Source organism: Euleptes europaea, chromosome 13, assembly GCF_029931775.1.
Source record: "Euleptes europaea isolate rEulEur1 chromosome 13, rEulEur1.hap1, whole genome shotgun sequence".
Classification (NCBI taxonomy): Eukaryota; Metazoa; Chordata; class Lepidosauria; order Squamata; family Sphaerodactylidae; genus Euleptes; species Euleptes europaea.
In genome coordinates this window covers 39,867,784-39,886,409 of record NC_079324.1, presented here as the reverse complement: position 1 = coordinate 39,886,409, position 18,626 = coordinate 39,867,784, and the positions used below count along the sequence as shown (strand labels likewise).

The 18,626-nt window shown below is 46.8% G+C and overlaps 1 protein-coding gene and 1 pseudogene across 1 annotated transcript; both read left to right on the top strand.

The window, feature by feature from the left end:
• The first annotated feature begins 65 nt into the window (after positions 1-65).
• Positions 66-7,750, top strand: DNAAF6 (dynein axonemal assembly factor 6). Its single transcript, XM_056859020.1, has 6 exons — positions 66-236; positions 1,727-1,796; positions 3,394-3,499; positions 6,546-6,642; positions 6,902-6,987; positions 7,502-7,750. Exons 1-6 carry the CDS (start codon positions 66-68, stop codon positions 7,629-7,631), a joined length of 660 nt encoding a protein of 219 aa, XP_056714998.1. The 3' UTR covers positions 7,632-7,750.
• A 7,574-nt stretch (positions 7,751-15,324) lies between these two features.
• Positions 15,325-15,530, top strand: LOC130486625 (U2 spliceosomal RNA; annotated as a pseudogene).
• Positions 15,531-18,626: the final 3,096 nt, after the last annotated feature.

The window sequence follows — 18,626 nt, the reverse complement described above, 5'->3', positions numbered from 1 at the left end:
CCTCCACCGTCCGGCTCCAGAAGCCGCGGGACCGCCTTCTCGAAGGTGATTGGGCGCAGAGCCGGATGTGTCGCCATGGCAACGCCGGGGACGCAGCTGGAGGCCGCGGGGCGACGGGTCTGCGCACCTGGTCTAAAACGATGGCGGCGGAGACCTCGCTGCCGTCCTTGCTCGCCCTGGCAGATCTCCTCTCCGGTCCTCGCGGTGAGGACGAGGAGGATGACGAGCCGGGCCAGGTGAGGGCGGAGGGCAGCCCCGTAGCCTAACCCCCCGGAGGGATGGAGGCGGGACAGGTCAGTCTTGCCCGGGGCAACCTGCAGGCGACGGGATGGCATTTGGGAGCGGCTGCAGAGCCCCGCGACGTAGGGTTGCCAACCTCCAGGTGGTCCACCACAAGAAATAAAGGCTCAGTGCTGTAAGGATAATTGGAGCAACCCAAAACAGCACTATGACAATATAAAGCAAATAAGTGAATTTTATAAAGTGCAAAGTGAATAAATATATACAGCATGTACAAATAGGAGTACAAACCAGATACAAAATTTACAAAAGCAATCCAATAAATATGACTTGTCCAAAGGATATCACGGATCCTAATTCAACAGGTAAGTCAAAGTATATCACCAATTAAGGTGTCATTTGATGTAAAAGTTTTTTTGAGTCTTTTAAATTATTTTTGGGTTTCAATTATTGGAGCAAAGCCACAGGAAAAAGATGTCAGACGTGTCGTCTAGATCGGGACCACGTTTCGCATATGGCTTCTTCGGTGACCTGTATCTGTGTACCATAAATGCATATATTCAGCTACAAACTCAAAAACATTAAAATATTGTTTAATTAATAAAAGACTATGCAGACATAAGATTAATATAAAATTCTTACCAATAATAAATATATGTATATAAGTGCCTTAGTAGGTGTCGTCTCATAGGGACCGCAAAGATTTGTATCTAGGTCTCCAAAAGGACCTTTTAGTCTTTTATTAATTAAACAATGTTTTAATGTTTTTGAGTTTGTAGCTGAATATATGCATTTATGGTACACAGATACAGGTCACCGAAGAAGCCATATGCGAAACGTGGTCCCGATCTAGACGACACGTCTGACATCTTTTTCCTGTGGCTTTGCTCCAATAATTGAAACCTAAAAATAACTTAAAAGACTCAAAAAAACTTTTACATCAAATGACACCTTAATTGGTGATATACTTTGACTTACCTGTTGAATTAGGATCCGTGATATCCTTTGGACAAGTCATATTTATTGGATTGCTTTTGTAAATTTTGTATCTGGTTTGTACTCCTATTTGTATATGCTGTATATATTTATTCACTTTGCACTTTATAAAATTCACTTATTTGCTTTATATTGTCATAGTGCTGTTTTGGGTTACTCCAACCTCCAGGTGGTGGCTGGAGACCTGCTATTCCAACTGATCTCCAGCTGGTAGAGATCAGTTCCCCTGGAGAAAACGACTGCCTTGGCAATTGGACTATGGCACTGTCCAAACCTCGCCGTCCTCAGGCTCCGCCCCCCCCAAATCTCCAGGTATTTCCCAACCCGGAGCTGGCAACCCTACCACGATGATGGTTGTGCTTTTGGCACAACTACGAGTCTGATGCTGTCCTTGCTGGGGATAGCGCTTGCCTGACTGCTGATCCGAGGAGGGTTTCATGGACAGCGTTAGCGAACAAACGTTGGCAGACTGCAGGCGCTTCTTTTGCAGGGCCGGCCTTCGTCTGCAAGCAACATGGGGCCCGGGCACATTAGGGCTCCGAAGACCGTGGAGCCCGCCGGTAATGTATTTATTTATTTTATTAGATTTGTGTCCCTCCCTTCCCAGCAAAAAGCCAGGGCACCTCACAACAAGCCTGAAACACACACACATTCACACAAAGTAAGGTTGGCCTTTCGGCATCTCCGTGCCCACCAAGTTGGGGAAGTGGATGGAGGAGACTCCGAAGAAGAAAGAGTGTGGATCAGGGCATAATAGTCTTACTGGGGTAACGGAGCAGATTGCACCACCTCCCAGGATGGGCACAGAGATGCATTAGCACCATCAGCAGCAAGAGCCCACCTGGCAAGAGAGCTGATCAGATCCTCTTTTGCACATTGCTTGAGAGAACAGGCAGGTCCTGGTATACAAAGCCACCTTTAGATAGGAAGAGGTAATTGAAGATGCCTCAGAGAGAAACAGTTTCAGCTGCATAGAATAGCCTGAAATTTATTTATATCTCATTATGTATTTATATCATCTGTTTGTCCCCAATAGGGACCCTAAGCAGCATACATATTCTTCTCCTCTATTTTATTCTCTCAACAACAATCCTGTGCAGTAGGTTAGGCTGAAAGTGACTAGCCCAAGATCACACAGTGAGCTTCCGCAGCAGAGTGAGGATTCAGTCTTAGGTCTCCCAGATCCTAGCCTGACATTCTTACCATTATACCACACTGGAAATGTTTAGAGCCCCCCACCCCCACACATACACACCAGTGTGGAACAGGTGAAGAAAGAAGCTACAAAGCTGGTGTGGTGGGTAGGCACAGAGCATTTGCTTCAGAAGCTGAGAGGTGAACAGAAAGCGAGGAGGAACAGAACACAAAGGGTGAGGCAAGGTCAAGCAGGGATTTTTCAATGAATGCTAGGTGTTTGAACATGCTTGAAGGCAAAGGGGAGACCCATGGCCAAAGCCTACCTAACATGGCATGTTAATATTTCCCACTCTCAATTCCTTCTTCAAAGCAGGATTCATGACAGAAGCTTTGTAAAGCACTTATTGTGAAATACAAACACTAAATAATACTTTTAGCTCAATCAGTCACCATATTATTTTTAGCAAATACTTTGCATTGCCTACATTTGTCCCATTATTTTCTAGGGTTAAGTAACTGATTTCTAGATGTGTAATATGTGTGTAAAGGGCTGTCAAGTTACAGCTGACTTATGGCAACCCAGTAGGGTTTTCAAGGCAAGTGGCTAACAGAGGTGCTTTGCCATTGCCTTCCTCTGCATAGCGACCCTGGTATTCCTTGGTGGTCTCCCATCCAAGTACTAACCAGGGCCAACCCTGATTAGCTTCTGAGATCTGATGAGATCAGGCTAGCCTGGGCCATCCAGGTCAGGGCATATGTGATACTACATACAAAAAATTACTTTTGAATTATTTACGAATGTCCATGATTAATGGAAATTTGCCATAAGACAATATACACAGTTTGAAAACTGAGATACCTGTTTTGTGTACTCAGGTATTTAGAATCCCTCAAAGCCCCTGTTGTGTTATCACTTGTTTATGGACCATTGTCTCTGTAAGAATCAATGCCAGTCACAGATCAGGTAACTGTGCTTGGCAGCAGCAGATCAACTAGGTGGTTTTGTCTGCCTCCCTTTAGCCACCACTCATGTGAAATCTGGGAACAGCAAAGAGATCTGGAGTGCAGAAGAGGTGCCGGAGGGATCAGAGTATGATGATTCTTGGGACTACAGAGAACAACCTGAGTAAGTGCGTTGAAGCCATAGATTCCCCAAGGGGAGCCCTTTCCACATAACCTTTTGAAAAGGCTTTTCTTCCTTTTCCAAATGACTGACTGAAGCTCATGTTGTGAACTTGCTCGTTATCATCAGATGCTCAATGGATCAATGGTCATTATTGCATAATTCCTTGATTTACCAAGAGAAGAGTCATGTGGGCAAGCCCCAGAGTTCCCCAAAGGAAAATAGATGGCTGAAGAGGTAACTCTACAGTAGTTAAGAGGCAGACTTGGTGTCTGCAAAGAGACTGGGGTTTAGTTCTGTAACAGGCACAGTCACGAAATCTGTAGACAAAGTTGTGCTTCCTACACTGCACTTCTGAGGATTTGGGGAAATAACTCATGTTAGTTTGCTCAGTTTTAACTGGTGAATTGTACTAAGCACGTTACATCCTCAAAGTACACAGGCCTGCTTGTGAGAAGTCTTCCCTGTTGGAGCATGGGTCCAAATCCACCATCCTCACACTGCTTTGTGGCCTCATAATGGTGTATCTTGGACAAGAGGCAGCAGAAGCTGCGCATGGAGGAAGAGCTGGCAAAATTGTCTTCAAGTGTACTGAGGCAGATGGCCTGTTGAGAGGAGGCAATAGGTGGCCTTTGGAGCACCACTATAAATGCAGCAGATCCACAGGTGGCATTCCTGTTTGCTGACTCTGCAGCTCCACCCTAAATCTCTGACCCCACCACAGTGCTGCTAGTATGCTATGTCCACTCCATGGAAGAGACATAAAAAAGCCCCCACAAAGCAACTGCAGCAGAGGTCATAGCATCCACCAATCACAGCACTCCAACATTGCCCCCTTGACAGGCAAGCAGCCAGCTGGCATTCACCTATCTCCTGTCAGCTTGCTGTCGCCCACACACAGAACACAAAAAGAAGACACCCCTCACACACACACATGGTAAAGAGGAATGTGGTGTGACCTGTAGGAGCCCTGGACTGAACAGGGAGTCCTGAAGAAGGGGGTTCAAGTCCTGCCCTGCAACTGTGTTCCCTTTTGCCAGATGCACACAAAGGGAAAGAACTTAATTACCCCAGGCACAGCACCCCTGTGTCTCTACAATGCACTTTTCCGAGGCACCCTTGATAGAATACCCAGGACTCCTTTCATGCATTTCCAGTGGGGAGGAGCAGGCAATTTGAATGTAGATTTTAAGGGAATAACCTGAGAACATACAACAGACAAGAAGATAAAACAATCAACTGTTTACCATTAAAACAGAAGGAAGAGGCCAGACTAGAACCCACACCTCACTCACTTGGGAGCTGTTCTCTGATTGCATATTTCTTTACATTGGTTATTTTAATAGTTAAGTGGTGTAGTGGTTAAGAGCAGTGGACTGTAATCAGGAGAACTGGGTTTGATTCCCCACTTCTCCACATGAGCGGCAGACTCTAGTCTGGTGAACTGGGTTTGTTTCCTCACTCCTACACATGAAACCTGCTGGGAGACCTTGGGCTAGTCACAGTTCTCTCCAAACTATATCAGCCCCACCTACCTCACAGGGTGCCTGTTGTGGGGAGGGGAAGGGAAGGAGATTGTAAGCCGATTTGAGACTCCTTAAAGGTAGAGAAAATCGGGGTATAAAAACCAACTCTTCTTTTTTCTGCGTGCCAGTCACTGGAACACTACATTTACAGTGCAATCCTGGGAATCACACAGGCGGGGATGGCGGCGCCTCTGCACTGCACAGAGGTTTCCTGGCTGCCACCGGAGGGAGGAGGGGTTTACATTTTTTCAAAACCCTAAAATGGGGGGAAAGGCCCATTGCAAACAGTGAAGCTGCGCCACCAAAAATGATTCCTAAGAGCATTCGGCTCACCCTTCAGGATTGCACAGTTAGACTTCTGAGCCAGCGTGGTGTAGTGGTTAAGAGTGGTGGTCTGGAGTGGTGGAGTCTGATCTGGAGAACCGGGTTTGATTCCCCACTCCTCCACATGAGCGGTGGAGGCTAATCTGGTGAACTGGATTTGTTTCCCCAATCCTCCACATGAAGCCAGCTGGGTGACCTTGGGCAAGTCACATTCTCTCAGCCCCACCCACCTCACAGGGTGTCTGTTGTGGGGAGGGGAAGGGAAGGTGATTATAAGCCGGTTTGAGTCTCCCTTAAGTGGTAGAGAAAGTCAGGATATAAAAACCAACTCTTCTTCTTCTTCTTAACATAGAATCTTATCATAGAATCATAGAGTTGTAAGGGCCCATACAGGCCATCTAGTCCAACCCCCCGCTTAATGCAGGATCAGCCCAGAGAATCCCTGACAAGTGCTTGTCCAGCCTCTGCTTAAAGACTGCCAGTGAGGGGGAGCTCACCATCTCCCTAGGTAGGCAATTCTACTGCTGAACTACTGCTGATATTAACAGTGCATGTTTTGTACTACAATCAGCTCCTGGTCTTGTTTCAACAGAGAGAATAGAGTTTCTCCAAATTCTACTTTCAATTGTGTAATCTATTTGATTTCTGTATTGGCCATCCGGTGATGTTCACATATACAATTGTCTGTTTGGTTGCCAGAAACATGGGTTCACAGTGAACAACTTGTTGCCTTCATAGAATTCTCTGATTCACTCTCCTGTTTTACTTCATGCTCCTAGCCCAAATTTTCCAATAATATTTTATTCTACTTTGTTTCCCACTTTTGCATTCCAGTCATTTATGATTATCAGCATATTTTGTTTAGGTGTGTGATCAATTTCTTCCTGGATGCTTGCATAAAGCTTCAATTTCTTCCTCTTCAGCATCTTTAGCTGGGACATAAACTTCAATTATAGTTATGTTGATAGGCTTTCTTTGAAGTCTAATTGATATTATTCAGTCTGACTTTGCATTAGAGCCACTGATTGCTTGTGCTACATCTTGCCTCACTGTTAGAGCAACTCTGTTTCTTCTGTGTTTTGTCATTTCCCAAGTAAAACACTTCGTAATTTCCTGTCTGCAAATGTCCTAATCCAACCTACTTTAGTTCACTCACTCAGCTGCCTGACTGAAATCTAACTAATGTTGTCTTTTCTCAGATATGAAATTTTGTTCAAGCAGCAGGTGGGGACTGAGGACCTGTTCCTGGGGACGAGCAGAAAGGACCCTTCCACAGCCTGCTGTGAGGACATGCTAGTAAGCTGAATCTTGCATCATTGGGTTCTTACTGGTTTCCAGTGTCCTTGTCTTCCTTCTTCCGTACACTCGACTGAAGAAGAGAGCTGTTTGCCCTGGTGACACACTGCAAGTGTGCCAGATACTGTCTTTTCAAAATCAAAATGTAGTCTTATGTCCTCATACTAAGCAGATTCATAAAGGTCTCCTGGTCTACAGAGCAGCCAAACTCACCCAGTCAATCCCCCCCACACACACACGTCTTGTGTTTTCGTTTCAGATTAAAATCCAGTTGCCAGATACAAAGGCTTCAGACATCGCTCTTGATATCAAGGAAAAGGTTCTTGATCTTCGGAGCCCCCAGAAGTATGTGATGGGGGCAGGGGTGGGCATATTTTCTTAAGCAATTTGCCCCAATTCAGCAGTTCCTTGTTTGTTCAGAAACTCCTGCAGGCAGAAAGGTTTCCCCAATGTTCCATAACCAGTCTGATATTTAAATGAAAGTGTTTGTAGCCCTGATATTTACATGTGAAGTCTGTTAAAAATGGGAAGCAGCAGCTGCCCATGAGCGAGCCAGAACATTCTTCAGTGGTGGGCAGTTTCTTAACTCTGTCGCGTTCCTCCCAGTACTTCTCAATCCTCCCCCTTCCCACCTTTGTTATGTTTCACCTCTATCTTTTGCATTTGCATCACCCCATGAAGATCACCAGCTTTGCTTCAAAGGAGGACATGGGGGCACAATAAATCCTACCACATGCTTCTTGTTGCATGATTGTAAGCACTCTGGAGGGGCCTTTGGATGGAGAGCCAGACAAGCTTTGGTCATGTGCCTTTTGCAGGCTACTTTTAGAGTCTGACTTTCCAATTGCACATTTTCCAGGAAGCTCCTCTTGCACCTGCCACACCCTGTGGACCCCAACAATGGAAAGGCCTGCTTCCTTCCTGAAAAGGGCACTCTGGAAGTCACCTTGCGCATGAAGCGAGAGTTTGATTTCATCAACTTTGCTTGAAAAGAATGGGGGAAGCTCCATAAAAGGGGTATTGATTGAGAGACTTTAAAAGCCTGATTGAGAGTGTTCAGTAAGGCAATCAAGCAGAAAGGGAGAACTCTTTCCTTCTCCACTTCTAAATATGCCGTTTCTGTGCACAGTGGATCATCCTTCCTTACTCTGGGAGACAAGAAGGAGTCTGGCTCCCTTTCGCATGAACAGTCTGGCTTGTGGACAGATCCTGCTGTGAGCTTTGTATTATCTCTCACAGAGTGCATCTGCTTTCATTGAGGGGGGGTGGAGTGGAAGTATGGCTTGTGCCAGTAGGCAGGATGGGGAACCAATTGGATGCAGATCCCAGACCTGATCTGTGCATTTGGGGAACAAGTGACTTTTCCTGTTTCTTATTATTTGGTGTCTCTTTTATGGATGATTAAACTGTTTTTCACACTTGATGTGTTTGAGGATATCTTTTTGAGAACATCTGAGCAGAAAAAGCATTTTTTTACTTTTTGAAGCCTGCATTTTTGTTTCAGATCATCAAGTAGAGTTGATGGTATTTTCCAGAACAAGTGAAGAATTCTTTGTGAGAGGATGCCTGTGGTTAGGACCCCCACACGCACTTTAGAAATCTGGAAGCGGGCTACATTGAAGCAGGGAATGGCCCTTCTGTAGGAACAGGGCAGCAGGGAAAAAGAAAATGCTAAGAGGGAAGCGAAGACAATATCTGCCAAGCAGGACATGCAATTTCAGCCATAAAAAGCACTGCAAAATGAAACTGCTTTCACCTGGCACACTCACAGAGCACCACAATCTGGGAGACAGTCCCATATGGATGGAGGGAGGACCAGGTCCTGGCAGCAGGAAAGGAAATGAAGGGGTGAGAATGGGTTCCCAGAGCTGAGACAATCCTGTCAGGCTTGATGCAAAGGGCTTTAAGCAGATCTTCATGGGAATCTGCTTGTGCTTCGAAAGATCCTTGACGAGAACAAGCGAAGGGAGGTGGCAACGGAGGGTGTGTGCACATGCTTGGTTCCCATCGTTTCCAAAGTGGTGTCAGCAGAGAGCACTTGCTACTTGTTCATAGTCGGCCATACAGATGCCCAAGTGTCACGGGGAGTAAAGGAGTAGCACTGTGTCAACTCTAGTAATTATGCTGGTGCAGCAAGAGTTTGTACTTGAAAAAGAACCATGGGCAGGCATTTTCATGGCCTCCTGGTCAGGTATTAAGAAACCCAGGTGCTCTGCAGCTAACTTCTGCCATGCACCCACATCTTGGAATGTAATATGGTACTGTGGCAATAGGGAAAGTGGGTAGGAGTCTCATGAACCTGCTTCAGGAGGAGGCCTAGCGGTTCACCGCTGAGTCCCAAAGAAAATAAACTCGGCCGCCTTTCTTATCTCCCTGCTGCCCCCCCCCCCCCTCCCAAGCTGAGGTTTGGCTTATCAACGTACAGGGAATCATGACTCTTGTTCAACATTGTTTACAAGCCCAACGAACTCATGCAAGTGAGAGGGAGTGTTGCTTGACACCCGCCAAGGCCTGAGATACAACTTTTCATGTAGCACTTTGCTCAGTTTCAGCCTTTGACACTACCTTGAAACATGAGCAGTAGGGGATGCTAGCAGCTAAGGAGCAAGAAGGCCAAGAATAGGTGTAGTTGTCTGTGGATAGGGAGACAGCTGCTGGTTGTTATGAAATGTGTTAGCATTACTTTGAGAAATCTCCAGGGATGAAATGGCCAGAAGTGGTGAAATTAGATCCTTTCATGGTCAAGCAAGTTGTTTAGAAGGGCTGTGCGCCTTCGAGGTCTCCAGGAGCTTCACTGTGGATTCGCAGAACCTAGATCCATGTCCAGGTAGATTGCCTAAGCCATCTCCAGGGAGAAGAAAGGATGCTAATTGAATCACAGGTGTTCATTTTGCCCAGAGAAATGGTTGGAGGCTACACTTTCATTAAACCCTTTTCAGAGCAAAATCAACCTAGCTTCAGAAACTAACCTGACTCCTTAGATATTCCTGTCTTGCCAGTTCATCTGATGTATGCAGGAGGGGTCACACACACAGGAACTGCTGCTTGTAAGGAGTGATGGGAATTCACTCACTATGGGGTCATTAAGGTCAGGATGGAGGGACTGCTTAGGAGTTAATTGGCTGACTAACTTTGCATCTTTTCGATTTAAAAATCCTGATTGAATCATGGAGGCTCAGCAGTATACCAGAGAAGGTGATGAGCAGAAACTGGCAAGCTTTATACAAAATAAGTGGGAGGAGAGAAGGCGGGCAGCCACAGCGCGAGGGGCAAAGGTGGGAGCAGGCTGATGAGAAAATGGAGCTTAGAGTGCCAATTAAGTGTCTTTGTTAACAAGTAGAGAGCTGTGCGAGTCACTCCTGAGCCTGGTGGAGGAGTGACAGACAGGACCTGTGCCCTGGTGCTCACCTAGCTCAGAAGACACGTGGCTGGCACAAACGAGGGGCATTCTCACTGCCCTAGCAGCTTGGCCAAGGGAGTGCTTGGCATTGAATTCTGCAGCAACCTCAGCAAGGGCAGAAGATCAGCCAAAGTTTTCTTGAGAATGAAGGCTTCCTTCAGCTGTGGGGATCATGAAGAGCTCTAGCTGGACTTTGCCATGCTCCTCTCTTGCCAAGTGGGGGAATGGTCCCCTGCCAAGCAGCCTCATGGCACTGAGAGGGCAAAGAGGGCAGTCATGGATCCCTTGGGAAAGGACCCCTAGAACAGCCTTAATGACCACCAAATACTGAAAACTGGTTTACCCAGACTGAAAATTTGGTACATGACCTAAATGGGTGTTTGGTACAATATCTACAAACAAGCTCAGACTTCACAAAGCTGTAGTTTCAGGTCGCAAATCACAAGTCTTAGGAATCTGTGAGGCGGGGAAAGGTTTCAGAGTTGGCCAGGCGAGGGCAGAATCAAGATGCTGAGTTGCTTCTCCAGAAATTTGCGCTTGAGATCAGAGGGAAGGCAGGACTGGGTTGTTGAAGAACAGGGAAGAGTGGTGATCATTCCTCCAAAGCAGGACTGAGAAGGAAGTGGAAGTCCTCAGGTCCAAAGCCCAGGAGTTGAGTTGTGAAAGCTATTGTGGGCCCATCCCTGGACATTCAGCTTTGAGGATGAGAATTCTGGTTGTTCTTTCATTCTGTCCTACCTACCAGGCTCATCCTTTGCCTGGGCAAAGTCCCCACCCACCCTCTTCACCTATGAGGCCAGCCAGCTTATTGCCCATCTTTGCATTCACTGTGTCAGCAGCTTCATGGCAATGAGAGCACAAAGATGGCGGCCACATATCTCTCTGAAAAGGACCACTAGAGCAGTTTTATTGACCAGTACCTAATACTGAAAATATGAGGTATAATTTCTCCAAAAGACAAAGACATTTGCTCACATAAGGAATGAGCCTGGCGAGGCTGCTGAGCTGCATTGCTGGTGGTGATGATGATAGGGATTTCCTCTGGAAACAGCAAAGCTGCGGTGAGTGTAGGGATGTACCACTGTGGACAGCCCTTCCTCTTAAAAGGAAAGGTAGAAAAAGCTTGCTGGGAGTAAAGGGAAGATGACTGGGGAAGGCACTGGCAAACCACCCCGTAAACAAAGTCTGCCTAGTAAGCGTCGAGATGTGACGTCACCTCAAGGGTCAGGAATGACCCAGTGCTTGCATAGGGGACCTTTACCTTTAGAAAAAGTGAAGGCAGCGGCAAGCAGCAAACCAATGGCCATGGCATAGGGAGTATATACATGTAGATAGTTCCAGCAGCCACTGTGAGCAGTGGAAGGGCAAGTGAAGGCCCCTCTGGGTGATTATTCTGGCCTGCTCTGTCCTACTTCTTAGGTAGGGTTGCCAACCGCCAGGTACTAGCTGGAGATCTCTTGCTATTACAACTGATCTCCAGCCGATAGAGATCAGTTCACCTGGAGAAAATGGCCACCTTTGGCAACTGGACTCTATGGCATTGAAGTCCCTCCCCTCCCCAAACCCCACCCTCCTCAGGCTCTGCCCCAAAAACCTCCCACCAGTTGTGAAGAGGGACCTGGCAACCCTATTCTTAGGTCTATCGAACAGGAAAATCCTGTTGAAGACAGAGAGGCAGGAAGTGCTTCTTTCACCATTCTGGGATTGATCCTGTACTACTCATTAGCTTAATCGGTCTCCAATTGACAGAGGGAGAGCTGCTCTGCTAATCTATGTTGGCAGGCTCAAACAAATATCACCTCATAAAACTTTAACATTCCAAAAGTAATTAAAATATTAATTGAGTTATTTCAGTTTAATTATGCCATTAGAAGCACTTCCTCTCTCTGGGGTTACTGCGCAAAGCAGTGTCAGGCCTCCAGGGGTGAAGCGGCCTTCTTCAGACTCCAAAGAGGACTTTATAGAGACTCTGGGAGAACTTCACTGTGCTCCTCCAAAGTCCCAGGAGGGGGAAGCTTGGCGCCGTCAGCTAGAATCAACATCCCTTCACCAGGCACAGTCACAGCAAGCATTTGTGCAGAAATAACATGGCTGCCTAATGGTTAGAATGCCACTTGCTGCAGCGGGGTTGGATTTAGTCCTCTCAGAGCATCACTCCCAGTTGCCAATCCTTTCCTTCTCCCCCTCCTGTGGCCACCAAAACAGCATGGTGAGAGGGGCCACAAGAGCAGAAGAATGGGTAAAAAGGACATCCCTCCTAAGAACATAAGAAAAGCCATACTGGATCAGACCAAGGCCCATCAAGTCCAGCAGTCTGTCCACACAGTGACCAACCAGGTGCCTCTAGGAAGCCCACAAACAAGACGACCACAGCAGCACCATCCTGCCTGTGTTTCACAGCACCTAATATATTCGGCATGCTCCTCTGATCCTGGAGAGAATAGGTCTGCATCATGACTAGTATCCATTTTTACTAGTAGCCATGAATTCTCCTCTCTTCCATGAACATGTCCACTCCCCTCTTAAAGCCTTCCAAGTTGACAGCCATCACCACATCCTGGGGCAGGGAGTTCCACAATTTAACTATGCGTTGTATAAAGAAATATTTCCTTTTATCAGTTTTGAATCTCTCACCCTCCAGCAGACGACCCCGCGTTCTAGTATTATGAGAAAGGGAGAAACGCTTCTCCCTGTCCACTCTCTCCAAACTGTGCATAATTTTATAGACCGCTATCATGTCTCCCCTTAACCGCCTTCTTTCCAGGCTAAACAGCCCTAAGTGTTTTAACTGCTCCTCATAGGGCAGTTGCTGTAATCCCTTGATCATTTTCTGATCAGGGGATCCCATCATGCCATCCCAGTGGAGGAGTTTTGGGCCTCAAGCTGTTATTTCAAGCCATTCTCTGGCTGCTATTGGAGGCATAGTCAGCATATGGCAGCGTGCTGTGTCAGACCACTCCATCAGCAGTATCTTCTCCACAGCAGTAACCTGCGGTACTTTCTCAGCTATCGGCACTATCTTCTCTGCCTTTCCCCACTTTAACAGGGAATTGGATTTCTGTCGTAACTCTGCCTCTACCCCTCTACCCCTCCCACAAAGCACTTTTCTGTGCTAAGCATGCAATGCGTCTTGACCCAAATTCGCTCCTAGCCGGGTGGGAAGGTTTGCACTGCTCAAGCCCTTCTGCTGGAATGGAAGTATGCCATTCATCATCAAGAATGTCACTGGTACTATCCAATCAACGCCCATGACACTTGTACAACTACATGATTCTGCAGAGCGTTCATGACTGCACTAATAGTGCTAGTTGGGGTAGGAAATCTTGGTGGGAGAATGCAGTATCCCCACAACAGAGGCAATGGGAACAACCTCCACTGGGCTCAGGGCAGCCTTTGAAAGAGGTTAGACTGAGAGTAGGGTTGCCCGGTCCCTCTTCACCACAGGTGGGAGGTTTTTGGGGTGGAGCCTGAGGAGGGCAGGGTTTGGGGAGGGGAGGGACTTCAATGCCATAGAGTCCAATTGCTAAAGAAGCCATTTTCTCCAGGTGAACTGATCTCTATGGGCTGCAGATCAGTTGTAATAGCAGGAGATCTCCAGCTAATACCCGGAGGTTGGTAACCCTATTCTTTATTGTATTCAAGCATAGGTCCCTGCCATCCAGAAGCCCCTCCACGCAGATAGAGACAGGCATCTTGCTTTGAACCTGGCTCTGGCCAGTCAGCAGTCCATGACACCACGCTCTGACCCTTCCCTTTATTGCATGAAATATGGTCCCCCAGGCCAGGTATTGAGCATGCCATGAATTCTGCTTTGGGTTATCTTCTTGGTCTTTTTCTCCTCTTTCTGGTCCTGGCTCCTTCACTTTTGCTCTCATCACGACTGGTTTTCCTTCTCAGTCTCTTTCGAGAGGTTTCCCACCTTCCGCTAAATCTCTTCACATCGTTTCAATATCACAGCCCATTTCAAAAGCCGATAATGCCGACTAAGAGGAAGATTAGGCTGCAAATAAGTGTTCAGAAGGGGGGAAAGTTTTCATCCTCACCCTGGAGGCAAAGGAAAATTATTTTAAATGTGGAGTGGAGAAGGAGGGTCTGATGAAAGAGAATTTAGCTTTGACATGGAGGGGCCAATTATATGAAGTACCACTAGGGTTGCCAACTGCCAAGTAGTAGCAGGAGATCTCCTGCTAATACAACTGATCTCCAGCCGATAGAGATCAGATCACCTGGAGGAAAATGGCCACTTTGGCAATTGAACTCTATGGCATTGAAGTCTCTCCCCTTCCCAAACCCCACCCTCCTCAGGCTCTGCCCCAAAAACCTCCCACCGGTGGCGAAGAGGGACCTGGCAACCCTATACATACATTGGGCACTCAAATATATAATGGGCTAAATCCTCCAGGGCTGGCATACCACAAATACATAAGCTGCTAAAGCAAAGCAACTTATGTATTTGTGGTATAATTATTGGTCTCTTGGCTTTTGTTTATAATGTTTGTGCAAGACGGCCGTAGGCATAGTTTCAAAGCACCTTTTGGCTATAGGGCTGCCAATCTCCAGGTACTGAAAATAGTGCAAACCAAACAAACAACAATAACTACTAGACAATAGAGCAATAAATACGTGGCTCCCAAGGAGTCTTCGAGAACGCCTTATAAAAATTTATTTTCAAGTCCCAAAGGTTTCTTGTACTCAATGGGTAAGGTGGTCTGAATCTTATGGAGCCTTGTCTCGCGATAATTTGAATGGTGTGCTGATGAAGCCGCCGATGCAGCGGTGAAAACGTCAAGTTAATCCGGACTGCCTTTCACAACCTGATTTGACCATTCCTTTTTGAGTGGACCATTCCCACCGTTTCTCCGAACTACTTACAAGAAACCTTTGGGATTTGAAAATAATTTTTTATAAGGCGTTCTTGAAGACTCCTTGGGAGCCACGTATTTATTGCTCTATTGTCTAGTAGTTATTGCTGTTTGTTTGGTTTGCACTATTCTCACTGCACTAAATTGTGTTTGTGTTCTGCATACATGCGTTGTTTTGGTACTTATTTGTTCTCAACTTCCTTCTAGTACCAAGTGCCTTTTTTTCCCAATCTCCAGGTACTAGCTGGAGATCTCCCGCTGTTACAACTGATCTCCAGCCAATAGATATCAGTTCCCCTGGAGAAAATGGCCGCTTTGGCAATTGGACTCTGTGGCATTGAAGTCTCTCCCCTCCCCAAACCCTACCCTCCTCAGGCTCTGCCCCAAAAAGCTCCCGCCGGTGGCAAAAAGGAACCTGGCAACCCTATTTGGCTAAGATCAAGTTAGTATCTGTGCTTATCAGTTTAATATCTGATACGTCCTCTAGGACTATATATTAAATGGATTTTTGGAACTGGGGATTTTTGGAATAGGGGGTTGCTCCATCCACTCAACTTCTTGTATTAATATAAGAGGCACACCCCAGAGTCTCTTGCAATATTACAGAGTATGTTGGGGTACAATTTGTACATTGCATCATTGCCATCTCTGAAGTACGGCAGTCATCCCTGAGGTAAGGCATTTTGGGAGCAATGCGCGTGTGCAGGTTCATGCGTGTTCTGAACAGCAAGAGTCCCTTGATAAGTCAGGCGGGATGAATTAGAAACTGCCAGAGCTCTCAAGGAATTCTCTGTGCTTGCAGAGTGGAGCGGAGCCTAGCGATAGCTCTCCCAGCCAGCCAGGTAGCGGAACAAAGTAATTGATCGCCTTCTTGCTGCAGATTCAAAATGGCTTTGATGCTGGGCCATCCATTGCTGGAGCTGAAGTAATAATACAATTCATTTGAGCTGCAGGCCCACTCAAATGGATGGCTTTAATAATGGCTAATTTGAGATGACAGATGGGCCATTTGGGATGGCATTTAATGCTGAATCAGGGTAGGTGGGAGAAAGCAGGGAGGGAAGGATGAGGAAAGCTGCAAACACACTACCCGGAGCGTCTGCAATTCCTGCTCTCAGGCCAGTTTGTCACTGCCTGTTTTGAAGTCTTCTAAGTGAGAGGGAGTTTTGCTACCTGGTCAGACGTTATTTTAACACTAGCATTAGACAACTACCTTGTCCATATGTTGTTAAACATGTGTATCTGTGATACCCACAAGGCTCAAAAGCCAGAAGAAAGTTTAAAAGAAACCGCTATTCAAATCTCATGAATTAGGGTGAATGACTAATGGTTTTTAATATCATGAAAATAATATTTTCATTATAGCATTGCAGCTACGTTCATATTTGACAAGATTATTCTCGTGTACAAATGAATCAGTGGCATCAGCTAGTGTAATCAGAAGTATTGGATGTATTTTAATGAATCCATTTAAACTCAATATTTAATAGAGGAAATCTGCACACTGGAATCATATGGCCTGAACATAGGGTTGCCAACTGCCAGGTCGTAGCAGGAGATCTGCTAATTCAACTGATCTCCAGCTGATAGAGATCAGATCACCTGGAGAAAAATGGCCACTTTGGCAATTGAACTCTATGGCATTGAAGTCTCTCCCCTTCCCAAACCCCGCCCTCCTCAGGCTCCGCCCCAAAAATCTCCCGCCAGTGGCGAAGAGGGACCTGGAAACCCTACCTGAACAGCTGTCCATCTGCAGTGATACTTCAGAGATGCGCCTGTTTCTTGTGGGATGTGAAGGCGCCACAACATGGGTCTCTGTCCCTTGGGTGTCCCAGCTGGGCACACAGCAGTTTGCAGGCTTGGTGCCATGGCAAACACCTTAGTACAGCTGGGCCAAGATGCAGAGTGGGTTTTGACACTGGCTGAGTGAAGGGTGAAGACTGAGCACACGTCATCCAGCCCTTGGGGAGAGACAACCTCAAGACTTCTGGGCTCCTTTGCAGAAAAAAGGCTCTGGCATGCCTGAGAGGTCTATTTCTGCAGCCGCTAGAAGGGTAACAAATCAATGTCTCATCCCTGTTGCTTCTATTTAAAAAAAAATAGATTTTTGTTTAATTAGAGATGCTCAAGGGGACAAGTTTAGGCAGGCAAATTAAAGAGAGAGATTAATATAAAAAGGAAGATAGCACAAAACAATAAGGTATTAACAAAGCTAAGGGAGATTGTTAATTCTAATTAGAGACAGGCATATTCCTGACATCCTCACATTGGATTGTACAGAAGGCTGTGCCGGTGCTACACGTATGCAAAACCTCTGCTCAAGCCACACGGGAAACTGCTCAGGGCACACGTTGGAATGGTTGCCCATAAAACAGCTGAGCACCTCCAGAGGGCAGGGCTGGCATCAGCATCTCCTGAGGTGGGGCAGCTGCCAGGCCTTGGGGCCCATGCCACTGACCCCACCACCTCCCCTTCCTCCGCCCACTTCTTATGTTCTTATGGTGCTTTGTCACCAGCATTGCTGGCTGCATGTTCTGCCCAGCATTGGCTGTTGCAGTACTCTCAGCCGCACAGATTGCCCAGCACACTTGGAGAAAAGGCATGCAGGATGTGTGAGCATGGGGAGTGGGTAGGGTTGCCAACTGCCAGATCGTAGCAGGAGATCTCCTGCTAATTCAACTGATCTCCAGCCGATAGAGATCAGATCACCTGGAGAAAAATGGCCGCTTTGGCAATTGAACTCTATGGCATTGAAGTCCCTCCCCTCCCTAAACCCTGCCCTCTTCAGGCTCTGCCCCCAAAATATCCCACCAGTTGAGAAGAGGGACCTGGCAACCCTAGAAGTGGGGGGGGGCTTTCAAGTGGGTGCAGGAAGGATGCACATGTGGGTCAGTGGGAAGGGAGGCACAAGTGGGGGGCCTGGGGGCAGACGAGGGGAAGAGACTTCTGGACACTCTCCACCCAGGGCCCCCCCAAAACCTGAAACTGCCTTACCAGAAAGTTAAAGGCTTTGGTTCCATCTGATCCTTTTAGTGTAACATTTCTTCAGTAGAGAGGAAGAGAGCAATGACTTGAATTATATTGTCAAAACATGCCAAACACAAATCAGAGAGTTTGAGAAGATGAGCCTAACCTGACAGATAACTATACCCCTGTCAAGGACTGTGTGGGAACTGCAGTATTGATGGGTAGTTTTCAGGTGGTTGGACAATCAGGTGACTATGTGCTGACAAATTAAATACCTAAGAAGAGCCCTGCTGGATCAGACCAAGGCATCCCAAAAGTGGCTAGCCAGAGGGTTCTGGTAAGCCCTCAAGAAGGCCATGGAGGCTGTTCTGCTTGGCATGCAGAAGGTCCCAGGTTCAATCCCTGGCATCTCCAGTTAAAGGGACTAGGCAAGTAGGTGATGTGAAAGACCTCCGCCTGAGACCCTGGAGAGCCACTGCTGGTCCGAGTAGACAATACTGACTTTGATGGACCAAGGGTCTGATTCAGTATAAGGCAGCTTCATGTATGTGTTCATGTGAGCCTTCCCCCACTGTTGCCCAACATTGATTAGGCTTGCACAGAACTTTGCAGTGAAGACACTTGCCAGGGGCACATGCCTTGTTCAGACTCCCTCAGTTATGCTGCACAGTAGCTGCTTGGTCATTGCTGCCTGCGGCTGCATTTTGCCCAGTCCAAGAATTAAATCATCTTATTTACTGGAGAAGAGGCAGTAT

Excerpts from the sequence above, each read along its gene's own strand:
- DNAAF6 (XM_056859020.1), top strand. The coding sequence starts at position 66 with ATGTGTCGCCATGGCAACGCCGGGGACGCAGCTGGAGGCCGCGGGGCG. Across the intron at positions 3,500-6,545 it reads GACTACAGAGAACAACCTGA|ATATGAAATTTTGTTCAAGC; the intron begins GTAAGTGCGTTG and ends GTCTTTTCTCAG. Across the intron at positions 6,988-7,501 it reads GATCTTCGGAGCCCCCAGAA|GAAGCTCCTCTTGCACCTGC; the intron begins GTATGTGATGGG and ends CACATTTTCCAG.